This window comes from Geotrypetes seraphini, chromosome 14 (genome assembly GCF_902459505.1).
Source record: "Geotrypetes seraphini chromosome 14, aGeoSer1.1, whole genome shotgun sequence".
NCBI lineage: Eukaryota > Metazoa > Chordata > Amphibia > Gymnophiona > Dermophiidae > Geotrypetes > Geotrypetes seraphini.
Window position 1 is genome coordinate 13,323,280 of NC_047097.1, and position 14,523 is coordinate 13,337,802.

A 14,523-nucleotide genomic window follows, 5' to 3' on the forward strand; every position below is an offset into this window, starting at 1 on the left:
GGACCGGCGTAAATGAAATAATTATTTTGTGGACCATTGATTGAAGAACACTGGGCTAAGTTGTGGGCCAGACCCCACCCATCTTCGCCCAATCTCTGCCCCAGACCCCACCCTCATAATAGTACTAATTGTAACACCATTTTTTCATTCATTTTTCATATACACACACGCATACACAATGTAATCTTATTAACAACACATAATGGTTAACCACAAAATTAGACTACACAAAGCACACTGTATGCTTCCCAACATTCATTAATAACAGAAAACAGATAACTCCTATGCAAATATGGGACCAAAACCTAAAAGTACTAATATATACAAACAAACCCTAAGATGCAAGACTCTGCATGCAATACAACCCCAGAGAAAAAGAAACAAATGCATTTCTTCCTGAACAGTGCAAAATACAGGCAGGAGATGCAAACTCTCAAAACTGATACAATTCAATCACTAAATTAAAAAATAAAATCATTCCCCTACCTTTGTTGTCGCCTTCCCTCCATGCTATGCCTTACCTTCTGGCCTGCTCCCGCCTGGCCATTTTATGCTACCCCCGGTGTTATCTTTGGGCCAGCTCCCTCTTCCTCCCTGCTGGCTCCCTCTTCCTTGAGCGCTGAAAGCCTTCCCTCTGATGTTGTGATGTCAGAAAGAAGGCTTCCGGTTCAGGCGCAGGACACGTGTAGAAGCCAATGCTCGTGGCTTTGTGCAATGCGGCAGTGAGGAAGAGAGAACCGGCCCGAAGATAACACCACATTGATTGCACCCTGGACCGGTGGCTGAAGAACACAGTCTCGGGCCTGATGCACATGCTGGCCCTGTGTACCGGCAGCAAATTTCTGCGGACCAGCGGTTGAAGAACATTGATCTAGACCATTGTCTAACTCCCACATCAAAGTATGCATTGTTTATACCTACTATACTTAGATTTGTACTATTCTTTCCTGTTACATCTTGTTTGTATTATCTTGAATATTTGTGTATGTGCTCCTGTAGCCTATTCTGGGAACTTTTGGGAGGACAGGCTAAATAAGTGAATGAATAAATAAGAAATGTCAAATGATCAGGAGACCCTGGCAAGTCAGTTAAGAGAAGACAAAAAAAAATATACCAGTGCCTGAGACTAACATGATTTGAAGAATAAAATTACGAGACAACAAAAGTTAGAAAAAAATAATTTTATTTTCTATTTTGTGATTAGAATATGTCAGATTTGAAATATATATCCTGCTAGAGCTGGTGTTAGACATAACTGGGGACCGCAAAGCCCAGGCCATGCTTCTTTAGCTTCCAGCTGGCTTAGGGCTTTCTCTAACCAGGGGGCAGTCGCCCTAGTTGCACTCCCCTAACACTATTCCTGTCATGTGTGACTGCAGTTTTCTGTTAGCATGGATTTTCTGTGTTAGCATTCTGTAGTAATTTGGCTTATTCAGTTTTTTCGATACCTACCCTGACCCGCCACCACGATAAAACAACTACAAACAGTGCAAAACACAACCCTCAGACTGATTTACTTATTGAAGAAGTTAGACCACATCACCACTGCATAACAAGAGACATACTGACTACATGTACAAGCAAGAATACTTTTTAAATTCTACTACATGCTCTTCAAAACCCTACCTGTACTATCCTACCTGAACACTCGCCTAATTCAGAACAACTCTTCCAGACCAAGGAGAACTCGGACACCCTTCACCCCCCCCCCACACACACCCCAATCAAAGGCATTCAGTATAAAAAAATATACGATGAACTACTCACCACGCAAGCAGCGAAACTAGACAGCAACATATCCAATTTACTGATTTCAGCACCAAACTACATAACCTTCAGGAGGGAAATAAAAACCAGGTTGTTCAAGAAATATGTCAAGATAAACTCCTGATATAACCAATATACTCACTCCATCTCTAGCCTCCAAATGTTCCAAACAATAGCTTCCTTGTAATCTTTTGGAAACTTATGTTGTAATATTTGGGGATGGGAGACAGGGGTTTTGTTGATTGTGTTTATAAAATGACAAGTTGTACAGAATATTCTATTTATACTTTATTAAAATAAGTTCAATATAAAATCATAACTATTCAAAGCTTGTGCAGATAGGATCAGATAGTTTGCAGGGAGGGGACAGGGACCAAGCTCGCGGGGACCAGGACAAATTTTTTCCCTGTCATTTTTTACTTTGGAAGAAAGGCAGGAGAGGGGAGATATGATAGATATTTAAATACCTATGTGGCATAAATGTGCATGAGGCAAGTCTCTCTCATTTGAAAGGAAGCTCTAGAATGAGAGGGCATAGGTCGAAGTTGAGAAGTGATAGGTTCAGGGGTAATCTAAGGAAATACTTTTTTTCAGAAAGGGTGGTAGACATGTGGAATAGTCTACCAGTAGAGGTGTTGGAGACAAAGACGGTGTCTGAATTCAAGAAAGCGTGGGACAGGCACATGGGATCTCTTAGGAGGAGGAGGGGATAGTGGATGCTGCGGATGGGCAGACTAGAAGGGCCATTTGGCCTTTATCTACTGTCATGTTTTTATGTTTCTATCTCCTCCTTTCCCTAAGAGTACTCAGTTTATTTTTTAGACACTTGTGTGGAACACTGTCAAAGGCTTTGCTAAAATCTAAATACACCACATCTAGCGCTGTCCCTCTATTCAGTTCTCTGGTCACTAAGTCCAATAAGGCTCCATCCCGCTTGGGTTCCATTACCAACTGCTGGAATAGTTCTTCTTGTAGAGAATTCAGGATCTCCCTACTTCTAGGAGGCCTTCACAATAGGGATACTCCAATCAACATCTGCTACTTCTAGGAGACCCTGCAATAGGGCTCTGATATTAATAAAACAAAATACAGACTGAGTTAAGTGATTGGCTGACTTAAATGGTAGTTGATATTTAAAACTCCCTGGTAGATTCAATATTTTTCCAGAGAAGTATTTGGAAGAACAGAATTAGCAAAACAAGATGCCCTTGTTGGGTGTGAGACTTTCATACATCAAGCTTTATGGATTAGTATTCAGATAAGAGATCTGTCTGGTAATTTGGACAGTTGATTTGTTGTACATGTTTGGGACTGATTAAAGACGTTTATTATGATGTATTAAGATTATGTGGAAGTGTATAGAATGGGACTTGATAGTGATTCACTTATTGCTGAAGCATTGCTTTTGTATTTTTAAAATGGAGGGGTTTCTTTGTTTTGTATTTTTTGTGTGTGTGTTTTTCTGGAAAGTTGTTTTTTTTCCTACATTGTATATTTGTTGTGGAAATTATAGGAAAGTTGGACCTATGATTAGATTGCGTAGCCTCAGGTTGGAACTTGTTTCCTGTATGGAGCATTTAGCACTGAGGTCCATTTCCTTAATTTATCTTCTGTTTGTTAATGTTGGGTCAAAATTTGCAGGATTGGCTTTTTAGACTTTGAGGTGCATGATATTTTCCTGCTGCTTCTGAGTGTTTTGTTTTGTTTTTCAGAATAACCCCCATGAGTATGCAGAAGATAACATAATAACATAGTAGATGACGGCAGATAAAGACCCGAATGGTCCATCCAGTCTGCCCAACCTGATTCAATTTACATTTTTTATTTTTTCTTCTTAGCTATTTCTGGGCAAGAATCCAAAGCTCTACCCGGTACTGTGCTTGGGTTCCTACTGCCGAAATCTCCGTTAAAACCTACTCCAGCCCATCTACACCCTCCCAGCCATTGAAGCCCTCCCCAGCCCATCCTCCACCAAATGGCCATATACAGACACAGACCATGCAAGTCTGCCCTGTACTGGCCTTAGTTCAATTTTTAATATTATTTTCTGATTCTAGATCCTCTGTGTTCATCCCACGCTTCTTTGAACTCAGTCACAGTTTTACTCTCCACAACCTCTCTTGGGAGCTCATTCCAGGCATCCACCACCCTCTCCGTAAAGTAGAATTTCCTAACATTGCCTTTGAATCTACCACCCCTCAACCTCAAATTATGTCCTCTGGTTTTACCATTTTCCTTTCTCTGGAAAAGATTATGTTCTACGTTAATACCCTTCAAGTATTTGAACGTCTGAATCATATCTCCCCTGTCTCTCCTTTCCTCTAGGGTATACATATTCAGGACTTCCAGTCTCTCCTCATACGTCTTCTGGCGCAAGCCTCCTATCATTTTCGTCGCCCTCCTCTGGACCGCTTCAAGTCTTCTTACGTCCTTCGCCAGATACGGTCTCCAAAACTGAACACAATACTCCAAGTGGGGCCTTACCAATGACCTGTACAGGGGCATCAACACCTTCTTCCTTCTACTGACTACGCCTCTCTTTATACAGCCCAGCATCCTTCTGGCAGCAGCCACTGCCTTGTCACACTGTTTTTTCGCCTTTAGATCTTCGGACACTATCACCCCAAGGTCCCTCTCCCCGTCTGTGCATATATTGAAACAGTACTTAGAAATAACTCTTTTGTGAATTCATGGTGGTTATACTGAAAACCAGACTATGTGATTTGCAAGGGTTGGTTTGAGAACCATTGATTTTAAGTATTTTGAATGTATGTAACTTCTGAATGAAGTAATCTGATTGGTTATATATGAAATTGACAGCCCAAGACTACATTGAGGATAAAAGTAAAGGTTAATAGGTTATATTTCAGATAGTTTGAGTATACTGTACAATATAGCAAGTTAATGTTACTGTGTATTTATATTAAATACAGTATATTATTTGGATTTGATTATCTGTTATTACAAATTATCTGTTATTACAAATGGGTGTGCTAGCATTTAGCGCGCACTAAATCAGCTAGCACTCCTTAGTAAAAGATCCCCAACATGAGGTAAAGTACAATCCTATATAACAAAAGGCTAGCCGTGCATGCGCACTCCTATTTGCGTGCTTCCGAGATCAGTAGGTCTGTGGCTGCAGGAGTGCGCATGCGCGCTAATACGTCACCAGCCACCGATTGCCTCCTCAAGCCGGGACTGCAGCTAGCCGCCGATCTCCGTTCCTCCAGCGAGGGGCGGGGGTCTGGGAGGATAGGGATCGCAGCCGCTCAGCGCCCCCACCGAGGAGCCCAGCAACTTTCCGCTGCCCGGGACCTGAGTCCTTTGCCGCCCCCCCTTCCCTTCCTGCAGGCCCGACTGGCGATTTAAGCAGTGTGTGCAGCAGTCTTCACACGCTGCTTCGGGCCTTTCTACTGTCCTGATTTGTTCTGCCGCGTCTCTGATGATGTCATCAGGGACGTGCCAGAGTAAATCAGGGCAGTAGAAGGACCCGAAGCAGCGTATGAAGACTGCTGCACACGCTGCTTGAATCGCCATGTGTAGTCGGGCCCGCGAGAAGGGAAGGGGGGGCGGCAAAGGACTCGGGACCACGTTTGTAGTCGGGACCGCGGGAAGGGAAAGGGGGGTAGAGGAAACGCTAATGCTGCTGCACAGGGAACTGGTGTGGGGGGAGGGAAATGGAGGGGGAGGAAATGCTGCTTTGGACAGATAGACAGAGGGAGGAAGGGAGACAGAAAGAAAAGAATAAAGATACAGGGGCAGGTGCACAGGGAACTGGTGTGGGGGGAGGGAAATGGAGGGGGAGGGAATGCTGCTTCGCACAGACAGACAGAGGGAGGAAGGGAGACAGAAAGAAAAGAAGAAAGACACAGGGGCAGGGAGATACACAGAAAGACAGACAAAGGGGGCCAGAGACAGACAGAAAGAAAGACAGCGGGAGTCGCGTCAGGAGGGGTGCGGGATGCGGCAGAGGGAACTTTTCCAATGGCTGCAACTGGGCGGCTGTCGGGAACCTCTGATCAGAGGCAGAGCAAGGTAAGTATCATAGGGATAAGAAGGATGAGGGGGGGGGATAAAAAGGAAGGGACGCCTACTGCTGCACAGGGGGAGAAGGAAAGAGGTGCTGATGGACAGGGGGGGTGAAGAAAAGGAACGGAGGCCTAATGTTGGACAGGGGGAGAAGGAAAGAGGTGCTGCTGGACAGGGGGGAAGTAAAACAAAGGGAGAAGGGCTGCTGCTGCATAAGGAGAGCAGTGAAGAGGTGGTGGTGGACACAGGGGAGGTAAAAGGAAGGGACAATGGACAGGGGGAGCAGGCAAGGGGTGGTGATGGACAGCCAAGGAAAAAGAAAGACAGAAAGAAAGAAAGCAGCTAAGGAGAGAGAGAGAAAGAAATAAAGACACACACACATATATTCTAGCACCCGTTGATGTAACGGGCTATAAGACTAGTAAATATATAATACAGTAAGCAGCTTGAAAATTATAAAATTATATATCTCAAATTTTGTATAAAGATTTTTGATAGTAGTTAAAAATATTTCTGTTGAAATGTTTTCATTCCAGACAGAAAACCCAAGAATGGAGAGACCATATACATTTAAGGATTTTATTCTTCATTCAAGAAGGTAAATATCAATCTAAAAAAAAAAAAAAAGTTTCTAATGTAACTTATCATATGGTAAAGATTTTTCAGAAAACAAGTTCAGCAGTATTTCTCAAATATTTTTTAAAATCTATTCTTTAAAATATGAGGAAAGACTAAAGAAGCTAGGGTTCTTCTGACTGGAGAAGAGATGGCTCAGGGAGATATGATAGAGGTCTATAAAATACTGAGTAGAGTGGAATGGGTTCATGTGAATCACTTCTTTACTCTTTACAAGAAATACAAGGACTGGGGGCACACAATGAAGCTACTAGGTAGTAATCTTTTTTAATCAGAAATCATTTTTAGATGCAAATATGTTACAGCATAGACAAAGAACGCAATTGTCATATTGGGAGTGCCAGGATATTACAAGCTCATGCAATTGAAAGCAGACTGGCTTTAGCTTGACTCCTCCCCCAGGGTGTACTTGTCAAACAGGTATTCTGCCATACAATTCTGTGGTGTTCCCATCATGTGCAGTTTAGTCATGTGGTCACCAAGCTCCTTGATGGCTTTACCTTGCTCTTTTGAATAATGGTTCTCCAGAAAGTCACACAAAAGTGGGTCATTCCTGCCCATTGACAGCTTATATAGATCCAGCAGTGACTGGTTCACACTCTTTTATAGCTGCAGAGTACAGTCCATTGTGGAGAATGACAGGGGACAGATATCCCAAGCTGCCTGCAGGGCGAGGATGGAGACAGAGATAAACTTTGTTCCCATGTCATGCTGTAAAAACTTGAGATGAGTATCAATATGAGAGTTGTTCAATAATGTATCTACCCGAATATGAAAGAAAGAAGCACAGCGTGTTGAAACAAGTCTGTGCATGTTGTGACATGTCTCAAGGTTACTCATGCATAGTTGCAGCTCAGTACGAGTCTAACATTCTAAGAGACAGAATGTCAGGATTGTCCTCGTGTGAATCAAGTAAGAAATTGCTAGAAAGGAAAAAGCCAAAGGAGATCCATGACTGCAGTTTATGATGAGTCTGCCCCATCATCCTATAAAGTAAAATTTTGGAGCAAGCAGTTTAAGTGGGGTTGAGAGTCCATTGAAGATGACCCTCACACTGAATGGCCTGTGGAATGAGCTAGGATAACTGCAATCCTGCCCAACATGGCCGCTCCTCAAGCAGTGTTGGGCAGGATTGCAGTTATCCTAGCTTAAATGGCACCCGAACAAGGACAATCATCTGGATCAGGTGTTGTGGTCCCATTCTGCAGACATTGTTTCTTTACCAGGAGACAGGATAAACTACAACAAATAACCAGGAAACAAATTACTAGGCTTATCAAGGTGCCCAGTAGGTCTCTTACCCGTAGTAAGTTTGGCATCCAGAAAATCAGCCAATCAAAACTATCCTTTATCCTCTGTAAAACTTTCCTTAAGGGAATTGTGTGGCTTTGTTAGTCAGTAAAAAGGAAATCAAGAATGTAGGTACAACACTCTTGCCCAATAATGGCACACGAGGTCTCTGTTCAACCACCAGAGTATACTAGCAATAGTTCGAACACCAGAAAAGCAGAACATAAACTGAACCTATCTCCCCTTTAATCTACAGAGGTAACAGTGAAAAATCTGATCCACTCAAGTAGAAACACAATAAAGTAAGGACAGAAGGTATAGAAGCACAGGTGTCTGAGAAATAGAGTGCCTAAACTTCCCTAACATAAGAAAACTCTAGCAGTACCAGAAAAATAAAAGGTCTCAGTAACAAAGAGGAAGCAACTTCTACAGAAATGTGCAAGATAGTCAAGGATTTAATTTTGTCAGACAGAAGAATTAAAGTTCCCAGAACAGCTGGAGAAATGGGCATCTCAGCAGGTACAGTTTGGAAAATAATTCCTGAAAAGTTTGACATGCTCAAGTTTAGTGCAAAATGGGTTCTAAGAATGCTGACACCATGTCAGAAGGCCATAAGGTTCCAGTGCTGTCAGGAGAACTTGGAGATTCTCCGTGAAGACCAAGTAAATTTTTTAAATCATTGGGTGACTGGAGATGAAACTTGGGTCTATCATAGAGATCCTTAGTCCAAAATGGAGTTAATGCAGTGGAAGCATTTGTCATCCCCCCCCCCAAAAAAAAAAGGCTCAAGACAGAAAAATCTGTAGGCAAAGTCATGGCAACTGTCTTCTGTGATAATGGATTTTTGCTTCCGGAGTTCATGCCACACAAAACAACCATGACCGAGGAGAGTTATGCCAACACAATTGAATTTTCCATTCCATGCTACCCTTCCTGGGTGTAAAAACTTGGAATAACCTCTCAGAAACAATCAGAATGGAAACTAGCTATACCTTATTCCAGAAGAAGCTGAAAACTCTTCTCTTCAACAACTGAACCTACATGCTTCTCTCAATCTCTCCTCCCACAATTTAGACCTCTCCTTCAAGTCCTTCCTCTGCCCCTACCCTTGACCCCCCTCCTTCTTTCTGTAAGTCGTCTAGAGTCTGCACAGATATGAGCGACACACAAATGGAAGATTAGATTAGAGAAAACATGAGGAAAATTCACAGCAGGCGTGCACAACAATGTGCTGGTGCACATGTCATAACAATCACAGGCTACCATCCGAGAATGTCTACATCTCCATATTAAAGATACGAGCAGCATTTGCCTTTGCTTGCAAGTTAAAAAAAAAATAAAAAATTTGCAAGAGTACATTTCACTCCCACAGCTACATCAGCTATGCTCTATATTAATTATCCTTAGTAAATACACACACCCCTTTGCATACAACATTCTCCCCTTCCTAGAAATAATTCAGACATTCTATCAGTGGCATAGGAAGGGGAGGGGTGGGCCACTCCAGCACCGTGTTGAAGGTGCCTGTACCCCTGCTCCTCTCTACCCCCTGCTCCTTCCCATTCCTCCCCCCGCGCACCTTCATCCCCCCTCCCCATCGTACCTCTATCTCTTCACCAGTGTGAGAAGCAACTCCAACCTGCTGCTCATGTCAGCATCAGCTCTCCCTCTGTCACTTCTGGGTCCCACGCCTAGGAAAGTGATGTTAGACTTTCTGGTCTCGCTCTCTCCGATATTGTAACAGATGAATCTCGGAGAGAGTGAGACCAGAAGGCCTTGAGCATGCACAAATGCTCAAGGCCCAGTCCAGCCCAGCCCAGCCAAGAGGGTGGATCTCCGATGCTCAGTCCAGCCCAGCCCAGAGGGAGGATCTTCAGGCACCGGCATGTCCTGTGCGTTGGTGCTGGTGCCAAATCGAAGTAAGGGATATTATTTGGGTGCTCAGCAGGGGATGTAGGATCGCAGGGAGGGGCAGGGTGCCGGATCACAGGGGGGGATGCCGGATCGTGGGGGGGTATGGAGCAGCGCCTGTGGCCTCGGGGGGGGGGGGGGAGGGGGGAGAAACAGAGCAGCGCTGGGGGCCTTGGGGAGGGAACATATCAAGCGAGTTTCCATTCATTCCTATGGGGAAACTCGCTTTGATATACAAGCAATTTGGTTTACGAGCATATTTCTAGAACAAATTATGCTCATAAACCAAGGTTCCACTGTATATATATATCCCATTTAAATATACCCAGAGCAAACTTTGCATCAACCCAGCTTTCTGTGTCAAGAACTCAAAAGCTGTACAGAAAACGACAGCCTCTGTGTGTGAGCCCCCCCCTAATGTCACAGAGTAGAAAGAGTTGCCTAGCTTAAAGGTCAGAGAGGTCAAATTGCAGGTGTTACTTCTCAGGATTTCTCCAGGTTTAAAATATATAAAAATATGTTTTCAAAACCAATTCTCATGTTTAAACATACATACATACACATAATCAAACACATTCTCACACACATTCGGGGCCCCAAATATGCCACATTCACATCTATCACATATTCAATACATTAGAACAGTGATTCCCAACCCTGTCCTGGAGGACCACCAGACCAGTCAGGTTTTTAGGATAGCCCTAATGAATATGCATGAAGCAGATTTGCATGCCTGCCACCTCCATTATATGCAGATCTCTCTCATGCATATTCATTAGGGCTATCCTGAAAACCCGACTGGCCTGGGGGTCCTCTAGGACAGGGTTGAGAACCACTGCTTTAGAACATATTCACTTTCTTCCATACTCAGTATTGGAATGTGAAATCAGATATGCTCCAAGCTAACTAGCTCAAGAACATTTATTGTCAATTAGGCCATGTGGATCTGTTGAGGCAAACTCTTTAGACAAAGGAAATGTACAAAGAAGGACAGAAACCAAAATGGAGGCAGATTAATACAAAATGGAGTTCTTAATACCTCTGTAAGTGTGTTATGTATATCCCCCATGATCTCGCTTAATCCAGCAAATTACATATACTTTTTCCCTCCTGGTAACCCCTAGTGTTTTTCTGTTATTTTCTAATGTTATTTTTCTGGCCTTTGCCACAATCCATATTCAAATTTTTTTTTGTATTTATGCACCAACTTTTCAAAAGTTTCTATTGGGCATGGCCTTAACTATCACATATGCATTAGAGAATGACACGGTGGCGGTTTACCCGCGGGTAACCCGCCGAAACGGGGAACGAAAACTAGCAGTCGCTGCGGCAACGGGGACAAAGCCATTCACCGCTCTGTGGAGCGGTGAATGGTCTTGTCCCCGAAGTGAGGCATGAAGATTTGCGCGGTCCCCGCAGCCCACACCCGCCTGCCCAATCAATCCTAGTGATTAGCCAGCTCTCTCCCTTCTCCTCACCTTAGTTTGTAGGTTTTCTTTTTTGGCGACCCGCACACTATCAAAGAGCCGCGCACCCGCTGCTGCTCAGTTTCGATCTTCTGCTCTGACGCAACCGGAAACAGAAAGTTGCAGCAGAGCAGAAGATTGAACACTGAGCAGCCGCGCGTGCAGGTCGCCGAAAAAGAAAGCCTGCAAACTAAGGTGAGGAGAAGGGAGAGAGCTGGCTAAACACTAGGATCGATTGGGCAGGCGGGTGGGGGCTGCGGGGATCGTGCGATTGCCCGCGTTCCCGGCTCAAACTGGAAGGAGGGAGTGAAAGGAAAAAGGATTCTGGACCAAGGGGATGAAGACGGAAAGAAAAACCCACAGCAGGAAAGAAAGGGAAGGACAGGCAGGTGAGCCAGATACTAGAAGCGGGGGGGGGGGGGGGGGGTGAAGAAAGAGGGAAAAAAGCTAGATGGGTTGAAAAGAAGAGACACACTGGTATGGAAGAGGAAGATAGGGGAAATCTGGTCACAGGAAGGTAACAGAAAGAGGGGAAATTATGTGCATGGGGCATAGGGACGGAGACATAAAGGGGACATGCCATGGGGATGGTATATGGACACGGGGGGGAGGGGCAATGGCAGATACATAGGGGAGATATTAGAAATGGGGAAAATAGGAGCACAGAAGGAGATGGTTTGTGGGGATGGGACAGGGACCGAGCTCGCAGGCTCCCAGTGGCTTGCACAAATTACATTGTAACGTGCCATGAAAATAAGAGGGAGGAAGGTAGATAGGCCACACGAGAGGAGCTGAAGGGTGGTAGAAAGGAACAGATGGTAAAGGAGGGAGGGAAGGGTGGTGGTGGAAAGGAATAGGACAGACATTGAAGGAGGGTGGAGAGGAACAGACCCTGAAGGGAAATGTGGAAGACAGAGTGGGAAGAAGACAGATGCCAGACTATGGGGGAGCGGAGGGAAGAAGATGAGTGCTAGACCAATTGGGGGGGGGGGGGGTGAAGGGAGAGGCACAGTAACAGCAAATGGAAGACGTAGAGAGAAGACACACAGTGGATGGAAGGAATTGAATGAGAAGATGTGGAAAGCAGAAACCAGACAACAAAGGTAGAAAAAAAATTATATTTATTTATTTTTTGCTTTAGGATAAAGTAGTATATTAGTTGTGTTGATAAAAATTTATAAACAAAGCCCTGCCAGCTGAACATCTCTCTCTAGTTCAGCAGCAGGAACTTTGATTTATAAGAAAGGAATAAGCTAAATATTACAGTACTAAGGCTTATATGGATGCAGCGGGGATGGTGACGGGGCGGTGAATGGGATGGCAGTGGCGGTGACGGGGCGGTGAAAGGGATGGCGGTGACGGTGACGGGGCGGTGAAGGGAACGGCGGTGATGGGGCGGTGCAGAGGATGGTGGGCCGGTGACGGGGACAGATTTTTTCCCCGTGTCATTCTCTAATATGCATCTAACTAGATTTACCCAGAATCACATGAAAAGGAGGTATCTCGTATGTAGAAAAAATCTGCAACATTCAAATTTTTTCTTACACACTATCCATTCCAATCCAGCATATCATCACCCCCCCCTATCTTCCAAAAATGCATTGCACAGCAGTCTGAGGGACTATGAACTGGCCTCCTATTTAAAAAGTCTGAGGACCCCTGATCTAGGGGGTATCTATATGAATCTCTAACTCTTTAGGACAGGTTGCGCTCGAGTCGGTGACTTGTTTATTTTCACCTTGTTACTGGTCTTGTAACACTTAACACCAAGAACAGTGTAGGAGTTCTTGAACCATGATTAAATTTTATTTATCTATTATATGTTTAATGATATGAATAGAACAGACATGTTTCTTCTCCTGGTCTGGCTGACTGCTTTGTTATGAACTGAAGAGTTGAAGGCCAGCTCAGAGGAATGGGAGAAGGTACAAAAGAATGCAAATGAAGCTCCCTACAAAAGTTCTCGCAAGAAGAGGCTGACCACCCGATTGTTCAGGAATAGAGTGTATTTCTACTAGAAAGAAGATTAATGAGGTATACGCAGCACTGTATATCAAAACATAGAAGAAACAGTCCCTGCTCAAAAGAGCTTACAATCTAGTCAAGACAGACAAACTGCACAAGAAGGTGCATCAATACACGGTGCTCAGATGGGGGAATTAGAGGAATTTCAGAGCTATGGAGCTGCAGCAGAGTGGAAGTAACTTGCATGACCACTAGGCTTTTCTACTGTTCAAAAATCTCTGAAAGAATCTGTACAACTCGTAGTCACATTATCTGTGTGTAACTAGTGATGTCTTCAAAGAAAACTTGTTACAGGTAAGCATCTTTGGCTTATTGTATACACAGGCATAGACATATTTATTGATTTTTTTATTTTTTTTTTTTTGCTCCAGCATTCTATACAAAGTTTGTTGTTTCTTTTACAGTCAAAAATCGAGAGTTAAAGGTAATCTTAGATTAAAGATGACATACTTGCCTAAAAACAATGAAAATGAAGAACCACACACAGAAGAGGCAGATGAATTAGAGGTAAGAAATTCAGTGTGCTGTCTTTAAAAATAAATATATTTAGTGGATATTTTGGGGTATCTTATGTCAGGGCTTTACTAATCCTAGATGCCATGTTAACATGACAACTAGAAATTTTTGTACAAAATATGTTCTTTTTAGCAGCTGCTGCACAGCAGTAACTGCTGCATCACTGCACTAAGTGACTTTCTGTGAGTATGAGCCACATGGTGCAAGAACTCCTACACTGATCTTGGTGTTAAGTGTTACAAGACCAGTATGATAGTTCCTGTGTAATGTAACTTAAGCTCACAGGGAATTGTGCAGTGTAATGAAGATACAGCTCCTGTTCAACAGCAGCACTTTGAAGATGAGCAGAGTTGACCCAATGAGAAGTTCGAGGAGGGGTGACTTCCTGGTTGCGCAGTAGCTGTGATGATTCACTAGCTCATGGGAAGGTATTTTAACTGACTATATGAGGTAGGGGGAGATGGTTGACTGGCAGGCAATACCAATGGAGGGAGTTTCCAAATTTATATAAAATTTTCTATCCCACCCTAGGGAGAACCATCAGGGCAGCTTACAGTCTGACTGTCTACATGGGAGGAGGCTTGGAAGCTTTGGGGGACAACGCATTAGCTATTCTATGATAGGGCTAGCTGAGAGAAGGCAATTGAAGAAGGGGAGAGATAGTAGGCTAGGAGAAGGAGGCTGGTAGGCAAGAGAATAAGAGAGAGTCTGGGTGCATCCAGAGTAGGGAAACAAGAAATAGGAGATTTGGTGAGGAAAGGAGAAGCTGGCTATGTATTTCTGTTCTGTTAGTGACTTGCAGCAGTGCACTAAGGCTCAGGTTTACTAAGGCCCCCTTACAAACCACGGTAGCGATTCCCAATGCGACAAATGCACTGAAGCC

At 43.8% G+C, this 14,523-nt stretch overlaps 1 protein-coding gene across 6 annotated transcripts in view; it reads left to right on the forward strand.

Annotated features, from left to right (window-relative positions):
* The window catches only part of NEDD4 (NEDD4 E3 ubiquitin protein ligase), a 319,682-nt gene that overhangs the window by 149,160 nt on the left and 155,999 nt on the right, over nucleotides 1-14,523 (forward strand). For all 6 annotated transcript variants that reach the window (XM_033919613.1, XM_033919614.1, XM_033919612.1 and 3 more), the window contains 2 exons: nucleotides 6,333-6,394; nucleotides 13,529-13,631. In XM_033919613.1, coding sequence (XP_033775504.1) covers nucleotides 6,333-6,394; nucleotides 13,529-13,631 — 165 coding nt within the window. The remainder of the gene's footprint in view (nucleotides 1-6,332; nucleotides 6,395-13,528; nucleotides 13,632-14,523) is intronic.